This window comes from Sminthopsis crassicaudata, chromosome 3, assembly GCF_048593235.1.
Source record: "Sminthopsis crassicaudata isolate SCR6 chromosome 3, ASM4859323v1, whole genome shotgun sequence".
NCBI lineage: Eukaryota > Metazoa > Chordata > Mammalia > Dasyuromorphia > Dasyuridae > Sminthopsis > Sminthopsis crassicaudata.
Genome location: NC_133619.1, coordinates 402,103,875 through 402,122,594, shown reverse-complemented (window position 1 = coordinate 402,122,594; position 18,720 = coordinate 402,103,875). Strand labels below are relative to the sequence as shown.

The following is an 18,720-nucleotide window of genomic DNA, read 5'->3' as shown; positions in this document are numbered from 1 at the left end:
GGCAAAGGAATTAGTTGTATCAATTAGAACTTAACAGAAAGAAAGTCTTTAGCATGAATGATGATTAAACTTCTACTGAGGTCTTTCCCAACTGGGAGTCCCTGATGAAAATCTACAGAGACTAGAATCCCAGAGGGGACAATATGAAAAAGCCCAACCAGAGAAGTCATTATTTTGAGAAGGTAAATCTTGACCAAAAGTAAACTGAAATTGCATACTGTCTCAATACAATTCTCCTAAGGCACAAGGAACCTGCCTGCTTCCAGGAAACATTTGTCACAGTAATTTACACAGGTACTTGATGCAAGTCCTAGAACAGACTCATTTTCTTATTCATAAAAGAAGGGGAAGAAAAGATCTGTTTGGTTTAACTGGTTTGTGACCATAAATCATCCATTTTTTTAAGTTCACTTGTAAAAGTCCTTGTGAAGCCCAGCCCTTCAGAAGAACACTAAGAACATTTTCTTGGGAATCAGGAGTACAGTGAGTATTATGTGGGTTATTCTGAAGGAAAAATGAGATTTCTTCAGTAAGGCATTGATCATAATATTAATTGATAATTTAAATTAAGTTTCATTCTTGTGTAGAAGAGCTCAGATTTGTACCTCCTTTTATTCAAAAAAGTCTTAATGCATATTTCCCAGAACCATCAGTTCTTGGAATAATTTTCAAATTAATGATGTTAATTCCTTTTAAGTACAAGGTAGCCACCTTTTATCTCAGTAAAAGTTCCTGGGGAGAAACTGTGTGGGTGGTTGCATCCCTTCTTCGACTTATCATCTCTGCTGCTTACCATATCAGATTTGAATTTATTCTGTGCTCTTCATTTGAAGCATAGGCTCTAACTTGATTTCTTCAGATCAACTTAGTCGAGTCCATTAGATTCAATTCAACAAACATTTATTAAATACCTTCTTTGTGTAAGGTATCAAGGAAGGCAACTTCAACTGCAAATATGTCCCATGAGGTCTAAAATTGTATCTAGCCCAGAAAAAAAATAAAAATAAAAGTGGAAACATAGAAGATATTCTGAACATATTTACTTTTGATAAATTATCTTTAACATAGTCATACAAGTTAAAATAAAATTAATCAGATTCCGAGGGTCTGTGTTCAAGTACTGATCTTGCCATTCATCAGTAATGAGCCTGTTAAGTCCTGATTCAGTTTCCTCATTAGTAAGACATGGATATTAATACTTTATTATTTCACAAGATTATCAGGAAAAGTCTTTGTAAACCTGAAAGTTTTAATGTGTGTTTTAATCATTAAAGGCCTAAACATAGAATATAAGGAACCAAACTAAGACTTTTTCCTTCTTGTCTGATTTTAAGAACTGAGACTGAAAAGTTCATGTAAAAACTAACATTCCCCCATTAGCCAAGGCCTTAGTTGCGAAAGTACTATAAATATAATTAATCCCAAAATACTGAAAGCTGAATTAATTAATTTCATGATAATAAAAAAAGCACAGCAAACTTCAGCAATTCCAGATGAAATGGTGTCTCTATTGCTAGAGAAAGTTAGCAATAGATCTGCCTGCAACAAACCAAGAATGGGAAACTATTTTGATAAGAGAAAACTGAAAATAGAAAGCAACATGAAAGCAGCAGTCCAGGAAACTATGTAAAATATTTCAGAGTGCATCTTCAGCAGCATTTTGAATATGAGATTTTAGCCAAGAATAGTAAGGCAAGAACAATAAATCATATATGGTGACTATTTCTAAAGGAGTAGAGAGTATAAAGACTACATTGAAAAGTACAGTTTGGTGCAATGTTTATTCACCTCCATTTTTACAAATGCTGTTTGGTTATCCCAAACTATGGATCTGAATTCAGGTATATGTAAGACTGTTTGCCTCTGAGAAAATGCCTCCTCACTCCTTTGTGGAAGTAGATATTATCACATCTGCCAGATGTGGAGTATCTTGATTCCTAAGCACAAACTAAAATACAGCTTCACAGGAAAGTGTTCAGAGTTGAGCCATGTAAACTGAGAACATTTGTCTCTTGAAGATAACTGCAAGCTCCAGAAGATAATATAGGAAGAGAGAGAATAAGGTTTCCTCCCTGAGTACTGGAGTTCATATTCCATTACATAGAGAAAGAATCAAACAGTGCATGACAAGTAATTTTGTGCTGCTGTCCATGCTAAGATTTACTACACATATTGAAAATTGTGTAATTAATGCTTTAATATTTTACAGAGAAGTCTTACTCCAAAAAAGATAAATACATAATAAGTAACTCTTAAGGAGAAAGGTCACTATCTTCCTTTTTTCTTTTCCCTAGCAATTATAAAATAAATAGGAAGCCATGAATGTAGTAAATATGTTCATCTGCTGGAATATGAACAGAAAGGAAGAAGTTTTTGTGTGTAAAAGAAATGTTTTATGTCATTAAAAAATTCTTTGGAAGAAATCTGCTTCCTAGCATGGTTGTCAAACAGCAGTATCCTTGTGGATACTCACAGGGAATATTCAGCCAACTCCTTCCTTTTCACATTTAATATCTGACTTAATATAGATTAAGTAATTTGGTAATAGTCCAGGATAAAATTTTCCATTCTGCAAAAATTATTTTAATCAAATTTGTTACTTATCAAAACTTTTAAACTTTAAAACCAGAATTCTCCTTTCCCTAGGCTCTGTAAATTTTATCATCTTCTTTCTACTCTTTATCCCCTCCTTCTTCTTTGTGGTTCCCAGTTCTTCCAAAAAACAAAACAAAAAAAACCCACCATTCCACCCACTCAACAACTCCAAACTCTAAGACCCACTTGTGGTGCTGAGTCTAAGGGCAAGGACTAGATCAACTCATGTTAGGAAAGTTAGCATTTACCGTTTCACAGTATGAATTGGGCTAGGAGGTACTGATATATATATATATATATATATATATATATATATATATATATATATATATATATATATATATATATATATATATATATATATATATATATATATATATTTCCATATTGATGACTTCCAGCAGAGTAGCAATAACAGATTTTCTTTAAAATTCACTTTTGCCATCTTAAGACTCAACATTTTTTCTTTCCTAAACTTCTTAATTCATTGTTGACTTGTAGTAGGTATTTCTGAATTAAATTTGGTCCTGAATTCTTTTTGTTTTTATTGGCAGTTTTATTGGAAATAGACTTCCATTGAAAATATCAATTCTTGGGGCAACTAAATGGCACCAACCCTTAAGTCAGGAAGACCTGAATTCCACTATGGTCTCAGATACTTAACACTTCCTAGCTGTGTGACTCTGGGCAAGTAGCTTAACCCCAATTGCCTCAGCACAAAAAAAAAAGAAAGAAAAAGAAAGAAATGAAAATATCAATTCTATTTGCCAGAGTATGTTCATCAGTATAATAAAAGTATATAACAGTATACATTTTAAAATTTTATTATCTACGATTTCTTGGCTAGCTATACCACATCAATTTAGCAAAAGATAAACCATAAACTTATAAATTATCATTATAAATTAATAAATTTCTTAAAATATGGAGGGTGAAGCATTCATTTTTATGACCATATTTTATTGCTATGATGAATACTATTAAAACTCACAAATTTGTATTTAGTGAGCAGCTCAATTAGTCAAGGACCACATGATAAATTGTTGCATTCAATGTGCAACAAGAAAATGGTATTTACACACATATATTGTATCTAGGTTATATTGTAACACATGTAAAATGTATGGGATTGCCTGTCATCGGGGGGAGGGAGTAGAGGGAAGGGGTGGATAATTTGGAAAAATGAATTAAAAAAATAAATAAATAAAATAAAATAAATTGTTGCATTCAAGGTAAAAAAAAATTTTTCATACTTCCAGTTTATTAAATGCTTTTAGAAACCTTGAAAATCTGATTTAATTGGAAGTAGAAGTTACTATTCATATAAATAAATAAACACATAAACAGATAGATAGATAGATAGATAGATAGATAGATAGATAGATAGATAGATAGATAAAAGAAACCAAATAGTGAAACCAGATGTATAAAAATTTGGGTAGAAAGATGACTATTCAAATTTCCTGGCTCTGTTCCAGGAGACCTTAAAACTTTAAAACTATTGTTTTAGTAAGAAAGTTTTCCCTTTGTATAGGAAATACATTCAGACCATATTTTGTCTTTTTTTGGGGGGGTTATTTCTTTTTTTATTTATTTTATAATTATAACTTTTTTTTGACAGTACACATGCATGGGTAATTTTTACATTATCCCTTGCACTCACTTCTGTTCTGAATTTTCCCTCCTTCCCTCCATCCCCTCCCCTAGATGGCAGGCAGTCTCATACATGTTAAATATGTTGTAGTATATTCTAGATACAATATATGTGTGCAGAACTGAATTTTTTGTTGCACAGGAAGAATTTGATTCAGAAGGTAAAAATAACCTGGGAAAAAAAAACAAAAATTCAAACAGTTTGCACTCATTTCCTAGTGTTCCTTTTCTGGGTGTAGCTGATTCTGTCTATCTGTTGAAGATATCCACTTCCATCAGAATACATCTTCCACAGTATTGTTGTTGAAGTGTACAATGATCTCCTGGTTCTGCTCGTTTCACTTAGGATCAGTTCATGTAAGTCTCTCCAAGCCTCTCTGTATTCATCCTGCTGGTCATTTCTTACAGAACAATAATATTCCATAACATTCAGATACCATAATTTACCCAACCATTCTCCAACTGATGGACATCCATTTAATTTCCAGTTTCTAGCCACTATGAAAAAGGATGCCACAAACATTTTGGCACATAAAGGTCCCTTTCCCTTCCTTAGTATTTCTTTGGGATATAAGCCCAGTAGTAACACTGCTGGGTCAAAGGGTCTATACAGTTTGATAACTTTTTGAACATAGTTCCAAATTGCTCTCCAGAATCGCTGGATTCTTTCACAACTCCACCAACAATGCATTAGTGTCTCAGTTTTCCCACATCCCCTCCAACATTCATCATTATCTTTTCCTGTCACCTTAGCCAATCTGACAGGTGTGTAGTGGTATCTCAGAGTTGTCTTAATTTGCATTTCTCTGATCAATAGTGATTTGGAACACTTTCATATGAGTGGAAATAGTTTCGATTTCATCATCTGAAAATTGTCAGACCATATTTTGATAGTTCTAAGATCCTACTTTCTTTCTCTTTACCTGTTTTCTAGGGACGGTAAAGGATATGAGAAATGGCACAGTGGTCACAGAGTTTATTCTCCTAGGCTTTCCAGACATCCATGGAATGCAGGTTCCCCTATTCATAGTGATCTTCCTCATCTACATTTTAACCATTTTTGGAAATGGACTTATCATTGCTATTGTGTGGGCAGAGCCTAAACTACAAACCCCTATGTACTTCTTCCTTAGCAATTTGTCCTTCTTGGAGATTTGGTATACCACCACTGTCATTCCCAAACTGCTGGAAACTTTTGTGGTGGAAAGGACAATCATCTGTGTCCCCTGCTGCCTGCTGCAGGCCTTTTTCCACTTCTTTTTGGGCACAACTGAGTTTTTGATCCTCACAGCCATGTCCTTTGATCGTTATCTGGCCATCTGCAAGCCCCTCCACTACTCTACTCTCATGACCAGCTCCCTCTGCCTCCAGCTAGCTCTCAGTTCTTGGATGATAGGATTCACCATTGTCTTCTGTCAGACAATTCTGCTTTTTCAGTTACCTTTCTGTGGCAACAACATCATCAACCATTTCTACTGCGACATTGGCCCCATCCTGAAAATGGCCTGTGCAGACACCAGCCTCCTGGAGTTTCTGGGTCTCCTGGCAACTATTCTGATTATACCAGGGTCACTTGTCTTCACGGTGATTTCTTATATTTGTATAGTGTCCACTATCCTGAAGATCCCCTCAGCCACTGGACGCCAGAAGGCATTCTCTACCTGTGCTTCTCACCTAACTGTGGTTTCTCTGCTGTATGGAGCAGTTCTCTTCATGTACTTGAGACCCACAACACATTCTTCATTCAAGCTAAACAAAGTGGTCTCTGTGCTTAACACCATCCTCACCCCACTTCTGAATCCCTTCATTTATACCATTAGAAACAAGGAGGTAAAAGGAGCCTTGTGGAAGGCAATGACATGCCAAAAATCCCATTACCATCAGTGAGATACGCTGTGTAATAAAGGGACTTCAGTGTGAAAAGGGGTAGAACCCAAGTTTCTAAGAATTTACAACTCAATATTGTTTAATTCAGTCATACAAAACAATGAAGTAAAATGACCAATCTGTTCTTTGAGAATGTATTGCTTATGAAAAGAAAGGAGCTTCTAGCTTAGATGGAATAAAAAAACTTAATATTGCTTTGGAAAAACACTCCCTTCCCCCTAGTTGGTTGTGGTACAACGTGAGAGGTATGAATACTTTCCCTGATAAGTTTTGATGGTAGTTCATAGACACATGAAGTGAACCACTTCTCTGTACTTAAATTAATGAGCCTTTTGGAGACCCAACATGTTATATGGCAAGTCTGAAGTCCATTCCATGGTTAGTCACTCTAAGGTGATACCTACCACTGGCTGTAGCCCAAGCCTCAAACTAAGCTGGTATTCTCACAGAATTAGCATATTAAGGAAACCATTAGAAGTAAATCAGAACCCCTGGTTATTTTATTGTAATTAGTATTATTTCCTATTATCTTTTTATGTAATACAAAACTTTGAACTACTTGTTGTTATATAATATTATCTCTTCCCATTTTAGTATCAAAGAACATAGGAGCATTGATTTAAACCTAGAAGAAAATTTAGGTATCTCCTAACATAATTACCTCATTTAAAACGTGAGAAAACTGAGGCCCAGAGAAGTGAAATGACTTGGTCTACGTCTTAGCATCAGTCCATGGAAAAGAGAGAACTAAAATTCAGATTATCCAATTCCAACTCCAGTGAATGTCCTTCCCACTGCATTACTCAATCCAGATATCTTTGATCTGTTCCATGATTCATACGAAAAAAGTCAAACACAAGTTCAAACTTTCTGGTTCAATAATATGTATCACGATGTCACTGACTCTTGTTTTTTCCAATTTCCTGTGCACCTTTATAGCTTTTGCCATACCAGGAAGGAATCACATAAAAAATTACAGCCAATAAAACAGAAACAGCATATTAACCATCGTTTCTTTTTGGACCCCTGGATATTATTTTTCTACTAATTTTTAATGATGAAAAAGCTTGGAGTTAGTTCTGAACCAAATCCTATTTTATTTATAGATTACTGAGACCTTGAGTTAGTTTGTGGCTGAACACAAGGCCTATCTCTATCTTTGCCTTTATCAGTTTATTCCTTTGTATTTGGAAAGACCATTCAGGATATGAGCCAGCCATTCCTGTGGCTAAGAATCAACTGCTTCCTTTGAGGTTCAGGTATCCTAGAAAAACTCATAGTACTAACTTAGTACTAATTAGTGCACAATACTAACTAGATCTCTTCTCAAGCTCAGAAGTTTGAGGTTCTTTCTTCACACCCCCTATAAGTGGATGTCTATCTCCAAATTCTAAAAAGCCTAATTTAATAAAATGTAAACTTAAAAGATAATTATTCAAAACAGAAGAGTTCATGACTGCAAAAGGATATGTCAAAATATTTTAACTAAATTCTTTTACTGCATGCATTTAAAATAGTCTTTAATTCAGCATCTCAGGAAATAGTGTAAAACCTGCTATACCACTGGTTCAGGCATTAGGTTGGTTAGAGTAAAGAATTCATTTGCTCTAGCATCTGGAAAATTACTCCTATAAATCTGTTAACTGCATCCTTTTCTCTTCCACCGTCTCTTCCTCTTTGTAAGAGAATTTCTTTCTTTCCAATCCCTCCTACTGACTTAACTTGATAGTGCCTAGCATATAACGTAAAATTGTATATTTGATAAATATTTGAAGAATTAATAGGCCATTAATGACCATGCCCAATAGTCTAAGGAAATTGGAGTTCATGATGCTTACTAAATCCATTTGTAAAATATGTAGGGGAATGCAAATTTGTTGTTTTCCCCATAATATATACCTCTCAACTGATAATTGAGCATAATTCCTTTTTTTTAGAGCTTTTGATTTACAAAACATATACATGGGTAATTTTTCCACGTTGACCCTTGCAAAACCTTCTGTTCCAACTTTTCCCCTCCTTCCCCCCACCTCTTTCCCTAAATTAGACAGGTAATCCAATACATGTTAAATATGTTTATATATGTATATATATACATATATACATATTTATATAGTGTCTCCCTGCATAAGAAAAATCGAATCAAGAAGGGAAAAAAAGCTGAAAGAAAACAAAATGCAAGCAAACAACAACAGAAAGAATGAAAATGCTATGTTGGAGCGCAATTCTTAAAGTAGTTAAAAGCCTGACCATCAAAAAAAGTGCTGAAGTGTTCCAAGGGCATTAAAAGAGAAAGCCAAAAGAACAAGATAGACACACCGAGTTAGGCACAAAGAAAGATCCAAAGAAAAACATGCATTTGGTAGAGAGACTTGTGGAGTGGGCAAAGAGACAGTCAGAGATACAGAATCAGGGAGTAACAAAGAGTAGAACAGTGGCAAATAAAGAGAGAGGGGCCCAAAGAGAATCAGGGAAGGAAACAGGCACTACAGAGATGGTGTCAAAGGGACACACGAAAAGAGAACTCAAATACATATATCAACGAGAAAGAGGGAAGAGACAGAAGAAGGGAAGAAGCACAAGAAATGGAAACACAAGGTAAGGACAGAGAAAAGGGTATAAAAGAGACTCTTGAAAGCTAAAAGAGACAATAAAATTGGGCTGGGCATGGGAGGGGAGAGACAGAGACAGAGACAGAGAGAGATATAGACACAGAGACAGAGAGACAGGGAGAAGAGGGGGAGGGGCAGAGGGGTGGGGAAGAGAGACAGAGAGACAGACAGGGAGACAGGGAGAAGAGGGGGAGGGGGAGGAGGAGGGGAAGAGAGACAGAGACAGAGAGATAGACACAGAGACAGGGAGACAGGGAGAAGAGGGGGAGGGGAGAGGGATGGGGAAGAGAGACAGAGAGATAGAGAGATAGACATTGAGACAGGGAGACAAGGAGAAGAGGGAGAGAAGAGAGACAGAGAGACAGACAGGGAGACAGGGCTAAGAGGAGGAGGGGGAGGAGGAGGGGAAGAGAGACAGAGACAGAGAGATAGACACAGAGACAGGGAGAAGAGGGGGAGGGGAGGAGGAGGAGAAGAGAGACAGAGACAGAGAGACAGGGAGAAGAGGGGGAGGGGAGAGGGATGGGGAAGAGAGACAGAGAGATAGAGAGATAGACACTGAGACAGGGAGACAAGGAGAAGAGGGGGAGAAGAGAGACAGAGACAGAGAGACAGACAGGGAGACAGGGCTAAGAGGAGGAGGGGGAGGAGGAGGGGAAGAGAGACAGAGACAGAGAGATAGACACAGAGACAGGGAGAAGAGGGGGAGGGGGAGGAGGAGGAGAAGAGAGACAGAGACAGAGAGACAGGGAGAAGAGGGAAAGGGGGGAAGAGGGAAGGAGAGGAGGGGAGGAGGGGTGGGGAAGAGAGACAGACAGAGAGAGAAAGAGGAGGGAGAGATACAAATATCGAGAGACACAACACAGAGACAAGGTTGCAGAGAGTCGGGAAGAGTCGACGGGCAGAGGCACGAGGAAAGAACAAATAGGTAAGCAGAAAGAACTGGACTAAGCCAAAGGGTCAGTAGTAATTGACAGGCTTTCGAGGGGCGAGGCCAGATCTGGGGGTGTGGCTAAAGCAGGCTTGGCTCGTGCACGGAGTGTACTTCCGGTTCGCCCACCTCGGGGCCTCTTCTCCAGGGAGAGTACCAGAGAGTCACCACTTAACCTCCCGTAGCCTAGAAAGGCTCCAGGCAAGATTTGGGGGCGGAGCCATCTGTGTCTTCCGGTTCCGGACGCCGCGTCCCCACGTGTTCGGGACCTGTTTGGCCCTGCACTGCCCAGATCCGGCGCTGCCGCTTGGCTCTGGGGTGGGTGGGAGAGAGCCTGGGGAGGAACCGCCGGAGCTGCCGGAGCCGTGAGTGCAGGCACTGGGGCTTGGGGGTGGGTGCCCCACCCGTATGAAGGCGAGACGGGCTGGACTGAGTTAGACTGGGTAGAAAGGAGGGGGAGGGGCAGAGGAAGGGAGACCCGCCCCTGCCTCGCCGCCGCCTCTGAGCCAGATGAGGGTTGAGGCGGGTAAAGAGAGAGAAAGACGGGGCTGTCACTCTGTTAGGGCGGGGGAGGCAGGTGCTGGGCCTGGGTCCTGAGTCTAGAGCGGGGGGCAGCGGATGAAGTTGTGACCCCGGCCTGCGGCTGCCTTGCTCAGCCGCCCAGCTCTGGCCCCCCTAACACCACAGGTCCTTCCTTCGTGAGATCGCAGCCCCTCAGCCCCCTATCCTGGGAGTTGAGGGTTGGATCTGGAGCGCCGGGAGGGGAGTGGAGGTGTCTCTTCCTGCTCCCTCTGCTGCAGCGCTCCCACTAACATGCCTCCCACTCCCAGTTCTGGGCTTGTCTCTGCCCTGCCCCCCCCCCCCCCCCGGAGCGTTTCCTCCCTTTCCCCATTCTGCCTTCCCCCTTACCCACCCGCATCCCGGCAACACCGCTCTTGCCGTGCCCTGCCCTGCCTCGGACCCTTGCCTTCGGCACTGTCAGCCCAGTGGCTCTTTTTCCTGTTGAGGCCCCGGTCACTTGGGAGGGGGTGAGAAAGAGAGGGACAGACAGACTAAGAGGGGAGGGGGTGGGGAAGCCGTTCCTGTTTCTTTCCCATTGTTGTCCGTGGGAGGAAAGCCTAGTGTTAGTTTCCTAGGCTTGGGCCTTTCGGGCCCCTCGGCCAGTGGCATCCCCCCTTACACACATGGGGCAGCTCTGTGCTCTGGCCGCTCCTTACTGACAGTCCGTGCCAGTCTTGTCCAGACTCGGAGCCTGGAGGGAGCAGCTCCCATAGCCCTCTGCGTGGAGTCTCAGAACTCTGGGGGGTGTTTTGCTATGTTTTGACTACCACACTGCACCTGGCGGGGTGGCTCAGAGCAGTCCAGGAAGCCCGCTGACCCCCCGGAACGGAAGCCTCCGGGATCTCTTGTTCTAACCCCGGGCCTCCCTCACTCCCTGCTCTGACTGCCTCCAGGCATTAGCCACGGAGCACCTGAGGGAGTGTGACAGTCACTCCAGGGCCTACAGCTGCTGCTGATGTTGTTGGGCAATTTTTTGGACTCTTAAAGTTCTTGGAATTGGGAGTGTGTTTGTACTCGGGTGGGGGCAGGGAGGGGCTGTGAATTTTCCATCTTTCTTTTACCAGCCCTTCCCCTCACAGGATTGTTGTGATAGTCTAGGTTACGACTCTTTACTACCGTGAGAGAGTCCTGGATTACAAAAAATATTCAAACAGAATGTTTTACTACTTTCCAGGGCCTCCTTTTCTCTGTTGACACGCCCCTAATAGTGAGTAATCCTTTTAGAACCCTGACCTCTAGAGGCACTGCCCTTTCTCCACAGTTCACCTTTCACCCCTGCCATAAATTAAGCTCTGGGTCAGTCTCTCAGCCCCCTTAGTTCCTGGAGAAGAGGCATTATTTTCTGGCCACATCTTGTGGGAGCCTGTCAAAGCCACCAGCTCACTCACTGCTGTGGAAAGAGAACTGCCTGGGAGTGCTCCATGTGCTACTCTACCCCCCACTAACTTGCTTCATGGCCTCAGACTAGTCACTTAGTCCCAAGGGATTAGACCAGCTGGTACTTGAGGTTTCATTTGCACAGATTTTGAACTGCTAGAGAGATCCACCTTTTGTCAATCTCAGACACTTAAAAAGTCCATACATCTTTGTCCACAGAAACTTCCTGACATCTCTATATTTTGAGCATCTTTCCCTACCTATCCTACCCCAGCGTCACTCTTTCTCTAACTCCACAGGATTTCTTAAAAATCCCCCTCAAAGCTACTCTTTCATCTTCCATCAGAAGTTACTGTGCTCTTTGGGTTGCTTTTAGCAAAATACTTGCCAAGTCAGTCTCATATTAACAACAAAGAATGTTGATGTGATGACCTTACAGTTCCTATCCTTCTACAATAATTTAGGGGTAGCAGAGTATTCAATACAGGCAATGTCACTGTCGAGACTCTAGCCCTCAAGGAGGAAGCACCCCCTCAGAGGAGTGCTGTCAGGGTGTAACCGGTGCCAGCTGACCCTCCTACCTCATTGCCCAGATCAAAGGAAGAATTTCAGCAGGGATCCCCGAAGTACCTTTTTAGGAAATGCTTTTTCTTGGTAGTAGCTGAGGGGCACAGTGGCTATTGAGTGACAGTTCAGGAGTCGGGAAGACCTGAGTTCAAATGACCCTTCAGACACTAGCTGGATGACTCTGGGGAAATCACTTAACTTCTATTTGCATCAGTTTCCTCATCTGTAAAATGGGAATAATAATAGCATCCACCTCCCAGAGTCAACCTGAGGGTCAAATGAGATAATTGTAAAGTGCTGAACATAGTGCCAGGCACACATTAAAACACTAAATGTTAGGTCTAATTATTACTATGCTGCAATACTACTGAGAACGTAGACACCAGATCCTGAATGGCCTAGTGATCTGAAAATTGGGGAAGAGGTGAAGTAGTCCCAGGAAAACCAACTGTGAGTATAGCCGCTTTGTGAAATTGCCCCTCTCCAAGTCTACATCAAGACCTCTTCTGTGTGTCTTCTGTGATATTCGGTGGCAGACTCTTAAGACAGATACTTATAAGAACTGCTTTCTGTTCCATTAATCTTTAGCATCATCCTGGAAGAGAAGTCTAAACATGAAGTGCCTGCTCCCCAGCATTTCTTCCATTTGTCCCTTTTCTCCATCCAGAACTTCCATTTTGGTTTAGGCACTGATGACCTCACCTGAATTGTTGCAGTACCTTCCTAATTGGTCCTTTTGCTTCTAGCCTCCATCCTCCATCCATCCTCCACATAGCTGCAAAAGTGCTGTTTCTAAAACATAAACCTTATTCCTTAATGTAGAACTCAGCAGTGGTTCTCATTTTCCTCTAAAATGGAATAGACTTTACTTTTTTGTTTTGTCTCCCTGAAGTATGTCTCCTATCTTCATTTCTGGTCTTATTTTGTATTTTCTCTTTGATGCATCTCTGTGCAGGTGGCCTGCTAACATGCACTCCCTCTTCACTTCTAACTGGCTTGCTTCACAGTGTAGCTCAGGTGCCACCTACAGTGAGTCCTTTTCTGTTTTCTCCCTGCAAATCCAGCTGTTAAAATTCAGTGTTTAAAATTTTGTATGTGTTTGTGTATATGTCACAACCTCCTGCAGGATGTAAGCTCCTTGAGAGCAGGATCATTTAGCTCTTATCTTTTTATCCCTCAGATCTTTGTATATTTACCTTCTATGTGGGAGGCATTTACACTAGGCTTTGAAGGAGGTGAGATGCCACTGTTCTTACTCTTTAGAAACTCTGATCTTGTAGGGAAGATAAGAAAGGATAAAAATAGCAATAATGCACATTAAGATGCAGGAGAAGTACAAAGCACTGTCCATGTTGTTGTAGCTTAATATCCATGATAGGAATGGCATAAGGTTGTTCTTCAGACTCCAATGTATTATGGACTAGGAACTGTAAAATCAGTCTTCAAATTCAGCAATAATCCTATTAGCCTTACTCCTAAGAAAAATCCTTGGATATAACTGAGAAAACACTGGGTCCAAAATAGATTGAGATGAGTAACTTAACTATGAATTTTAAAGGCAAAATAAATACAAGTCAGTAAAATAGCCATTTCCAGAAATGATCATTGGAATCACAACCACAGGATTTTTAGACCTTAGGTCAAATATAGGACATATGTTAGGTCAAATAGGGACATATGTTAGGTCCTATACTAAAATTAAAACTTAAATTGAATTTATTTTTTAAATCATCAGTAAAAAGCATTTAAAAGAAACTTGTCTAAGTAGCCATTAATATTTAAAAAGCCTGGGGATTGTATTGACTACATGCTCCCCAAGAAGGTGGATCTTAAATTACATTAAAAGTAGTGTATCTAGAACAAAATGGTGATCCTGTTGTTTTCAGCTGATTTTGGTCCTTATCGGGAATGGTGCTTTCTATTCTAGGGGCCATGTTTTACAAGTGTTATTAGTAAATGGGTATGACAACCAAGTGGAAGACAACCAGGTTGGTAAGGATATTGAAAATCATGAATATGAAGATGAATCTTAAAGTACTAATAAGATTATTAACCCGAAGAAGAAAAGAATTTGTTTAAAAAAAAAAAAAAAAGGCATAGACTTACCCCAGATGGTAAAATAGATCTCTCTTTACTCTGTCCATTGTTTTTCTGCTACTTTGTACTTTTGATTTTTTTACATATCTGCTTATCCTGACTCATCACTACCTTTTTTTAAATCTCTTATTGAGCCTCAAGTGTCATATTGACTCCAGTAAAGAAAAAAAAAATAGTCAAGCAAAATTTGGAAGAAAAAAAAAAAAAGACATTGGATTAAAGTGAATTTAATCTTTAAATAAAATCAATGGTTAGACATCTTAGGAAGTAAATGTGGCTCATTATAAAGACATTTATATTACTAAAGCTTTTGTACTTTTGATCCTCACAGCAAGAGGTAGTTCTTATATTTTACACATAACTACCTGGAGCAAAAAGATGTGACTTGCTAAGAGTCACAGTGTCTTAAACAGGATTTGAATCTAGCTTTCTTACTTTCTCTTAATAAACAGCAGGGCCAGAATTAAATCACCAAGTTGTTTTTTTTTTTTTATTGCTTCAAGCTATAGTCATAATCTAAATTAATCATATTTTAAAATATCAAATAACTTCTCTGTAGCAAAGCTGCTTGATAATTGGTTAGATGCTTACGGCAAATATCTGTATCTTTCCCACCTCAAACTATCATCAGTCCTTTTCTTGGCCACAGTTGACCTTTAAGGCCTTAGATTTAATCTGAGCTATCCACAGGCCATGACAGACCCTGCTAGTCCAAAAAAGTAGTATATATAGACCTGACTTCAAACTGTACATCCCCCTGGTAAGTTGGCTACAGATTTTTTTTCTGCCACAGCATTTCTCAGTAAACAACTAAGTTTACTGTTATAGAGAGGTTGTTGTAAACAGTATTTTTAGCAATAAAGATAGATTATAAGTGCTTCCATTATTTTCCTCTGATAAATATGGGCTCTGTGTGAAATGCTTTTTTGTTCTTCCTGTTCTTTTTTATGTCAGCTGATCCAGAGCTAGATGTCTTCCTTCTCTCCTGGTTTTATTCTTTCTCCCATCCTCTGTATCTCTGCCTCAGGAGAATCAGATAAGTTTGATCATCTGTGGAGTGAAGATTTATTATTGTATTGACTAAATTCTAACTGCTTTTTTGTGTTTTAGATTTTTATTTTTGTTTGCATCCTTGTAGACCCTTGTATGTATTCTCTTCCTTTAGCCTGTGTTCACAAATTCCTACCACTTCCATCCTTTATATTTGTTGTTTCCTTTGGCCACTGGGCCTGAAATCAGAAAGACCTGAGTTCAAGTATTATCTCAGACACTTAGTTGTGTGACCCTGGACAAGATACAACCTCTTAGCACACTGCTCCAGAATTTTTGCCAAAAAATTGCCCAGGGACAGTATCAGTGTCCTATGGAGTCACAGTGAGACATGCCTGAACAACAATTTTGTACTACATTTACTTGCCACAGCCATTCCCCAATCTGCATATATAACTTCTTTTAAGTTTTTCTTACTACAAAAAATTGCTACAAATACTTTGGAATCTGTGATCCTACTCTCTATTTTTGTCTTCCTTGTGGTATATGCCAAATTGTCACATTTCTGGGTCAAAGGATATGTTTCTGTATAGCTGCCAAAAGGCAGTATTTCAGTCTTTTGCTAATTTGATGGATATAATGTAAAATCTCAGCATTACTTTTTCAAAAATAGCTTTTCAAAATATGTGCAAAGATAATTTTCAATGTTCACCCTTGCAAAACCATGTGTTCCAAATTTTTCTCCCTCCTTGTGCAATTCTTCTATATATATTTCTACTTTTTTCTTCAGCATTACTTTTAATTGCTTTCTCATGTTTCTTGGAACATTTGAGAGGTTGTGGATAATCTGTACTTCTTTGAAAGTTGTTTGTTCTTATACTTTGATCCACATGTCAGAATTATTTCTGAATACATATATGTACCTCAATTTCCTATGTGCCTTGGATGTGAGAACTTGAATTAGAGATGTTTGATAAAAAATTTTTCTAGTTTGATTTTCTCACGCAAAAGCATTTTAATCTTATATAATCAAAATTCTACATTTTGTATTTTTGTGTTATCTGCTTCTTTGGTGATGAATTTTCTTTAAAACTTTAATTCTAAAGGTGTCTTTTTAGGCAGCAAACTGTTATAGTGGTTAGTTCATTATAGAGTCAAGAAGACTTGGACACTCAGCCAATGACCCTCAGCAAGTCACTTAATTTTTGTCTGCCTCAATTTCCTCTTGTATAAAATGGCAAAAATAACAGCACCTACCTTCTGTGGATTGTTGGAAGGGTAAGACTAAGACGAGATAATATTTGTGAAGTACTTTGTATACCTTAAAGTGATATGTGATATATAAATAATAGTTACTATCCTGGATCGTGTGTGTGTGTGTGTGTGTGTGTGTGAGAGAGAGAGAGAGAGAGAGAGAGAGAGAGAGAGAGATGAACTTTTCGTTTATATACATTTGATGATTAAATGGATTTCAGATTAGTTCATAAGACACCTAGTTTCATATTGAGCATTAAACACTGAAGGGTACAGTGCCTGAGTTTTTATTCCCAGTCTCTTCTCAGCCATTGTGAGTCTTCCTCTCCTTCCAGAGATAGTGCTGTACTATGAAGTTTACTTGGTTCCCCCTTGCATTTGCCAACTATTCTCCATTCTAGCAGAGGCTGGGATTGTTTACTCATCATATAGTACCTTCAGTCTTTGGATCACAGGAGTTAGCCTGGCTGTTCCTTGAGAAGTCTAATTTAAAAAATAATAATAATAAAATTATTATAGAACTAGAAGAAGAATATAGATAATCTGTCTGGTACCTAGATGAGGAGTATCAGAGTAGTTGGGAAACTGAAAATCATTAAGAGAAACTGAGTCTGTTTAAATTGGGGAAGAAAAAAATCGGAAAAGACAGGCCTTTGAGTATCAGAAAGACTGCATGTAGAACAATAATTAGAATTTTTTGACTTAGTCACATAGATTAGAATTAGGAGCAGTGATCAGAAGTTGCAGGGAAAACTTTTCAGTTGTCAGAAAAAACTTAACATTTAGTATTATATAATAAAGAGCTATTTTTATTTAGCCATCACTTCCACTTATCAATCTCATATAATTAAAGTAGCCTTTCTCCTTTTATCACTAGATTTGGTTTCTGAAAATCTGGGATTGAATCTGAGCTGCAATTTATCATTTGTGTCCTCTTAAGCAGATCCTTTAACTTTTCTGGACTCTAGATTTCTCATTTGGAAAAGAAAGATGAACTTCATGGCTGATCCCTTCCAGTTCTAAATCAGTGATGATCTATGATTAGAAAAAACTGTTTGCATTCATTGCCTCTACTTTTTCAGCCCTTTGTAATTTGACTTCCATCCCATTATTCCGCTGAAACAATTCTTTGAATTTGCTAGACATCTGTTTATTGCTATGTCCAATGGTGCTGTCTTCATCCTTTTTGAGTTCTCTACAATGTCTGACATTGACCAATCCTGTTATTTTGAATACTTTTTTCCCATCCCAAATCTTTGTGAAATTTGTTATTGTTCTTTTCCTATGAATGAGTGAATAAAAAATATTAAGTCTTTATTTTTTTCCCAGTATTATGCTAAGCTTTAAAACTACAGATACAAAACCAGAGCTAGTCCTTGCCCTCAGGTAAGCAACACAATAGTGGGCAAGAAGGGGCACTTTAGGTCAGTGATAAGTAGAATAATAGCATAATCAATCAATGGATTGACAAACCTTATCCTGGAGCACTGGCAGAGTTAATTTGATCGTTTGATTGTGGTCACCAAACTGGAAAGGGATGGGGGAAAATGGCTATGTTTGAGTGAGGAAATTGAATCATGACTGGGGCTTTCCTGAGCTAGTATTCTGGGAGAAGCAATCACTGAGCAGGAGAGTGAAGTCCAGTGCTGCAAGCTTCTTTGGTGTGAGCAACTGTGTAAGTTTGCAAAGAGATGATAGGGAAAAAAAAGTTCCTTCTTGGTCTCTTTTGCAGGTTCATTATCCCTCGCCACCTATATGGTGGTGTACTCCAGAGCTTGACACAGGGCTCTAAACTCATTCCCATAGGTTCAGCCCTTCATCTTCCTTCAGATACTCCCATATATACACATTCAGTCTTTTGATTCCTCCTGAGCTTCAGTCTTTAGGGAGTTTCTTAAATTCATCATATCTAAAACTAACCAATTTCTTCCGCTTATCCAAATTCATGAACTAGGGAGATATCCTTGACTCTTGAATCTTTTTCTAACTCTTCTCCCCCACCTATCCCTTTCCAATCAGTTTGCCAAGTCTTATGCTAGAAAGAGCAACTAAAGTCTTGCTTTCACTGTTTATTGAGTGTTTACTTTTTAAAAACTTCTAGTTGTGTTAGAATGGACCCAGGTCTCTGAATAGAAATGCCTGCTTTTATTCCCACCCAGAACCTGTTTGTTTCTCCTCCAATAAAACTTTGTCTTG

At 39.2% G+C, this 18,720-nt stretch overlaps 2 protein-coding genes across 3 annotated transcripts in view; both read left to right on the top strand.

The window, feature by feature from the left end:
• The first annotated feature begins 350 nt into the window (after window positions 1–350).
• On the top strand, window positions 351–6,643 carry OR6X1 (olfactory receptor family 6 subfamily X member 1). The gene is made up of 2 exons (XM_074297387.1): window positions 351–483; window positions 5,183–6,643. The coding sequence occupies exon 2, from the start codon at window positions 5,197–5,199 to the stop codon at window positions 6,133–6,135; it is 939 nt and encodes a 312-aa protein (XP_074153488.1). The 5' UTR covers window positions 351–483; window positions 5,183–5,196; the 3' UTR covers window positions 6,136–6,643.
• Window positions 6,644–9,885: 3,242 nt separating this feature from the next.
• Window positions 9,886–18,720, top strand: part of ZNF202 (zinc finger protein 202) — a 30,702-nt gene continuing 21,867 nt past the window's right edge. Inside the window, exon 1 of one of the 2 annotated variants that reach the window (XM_074302730.1) lies at window positions 9,886–10,043. The gene's annotated coding sequence lies outside the window, so the exon portion shown is untranslated. The remainder of the gene's footprint in view (window positions 10,044–18,720) is intronic. The other variant, XM_074302729.1, reaches the window with a different exon arrangement.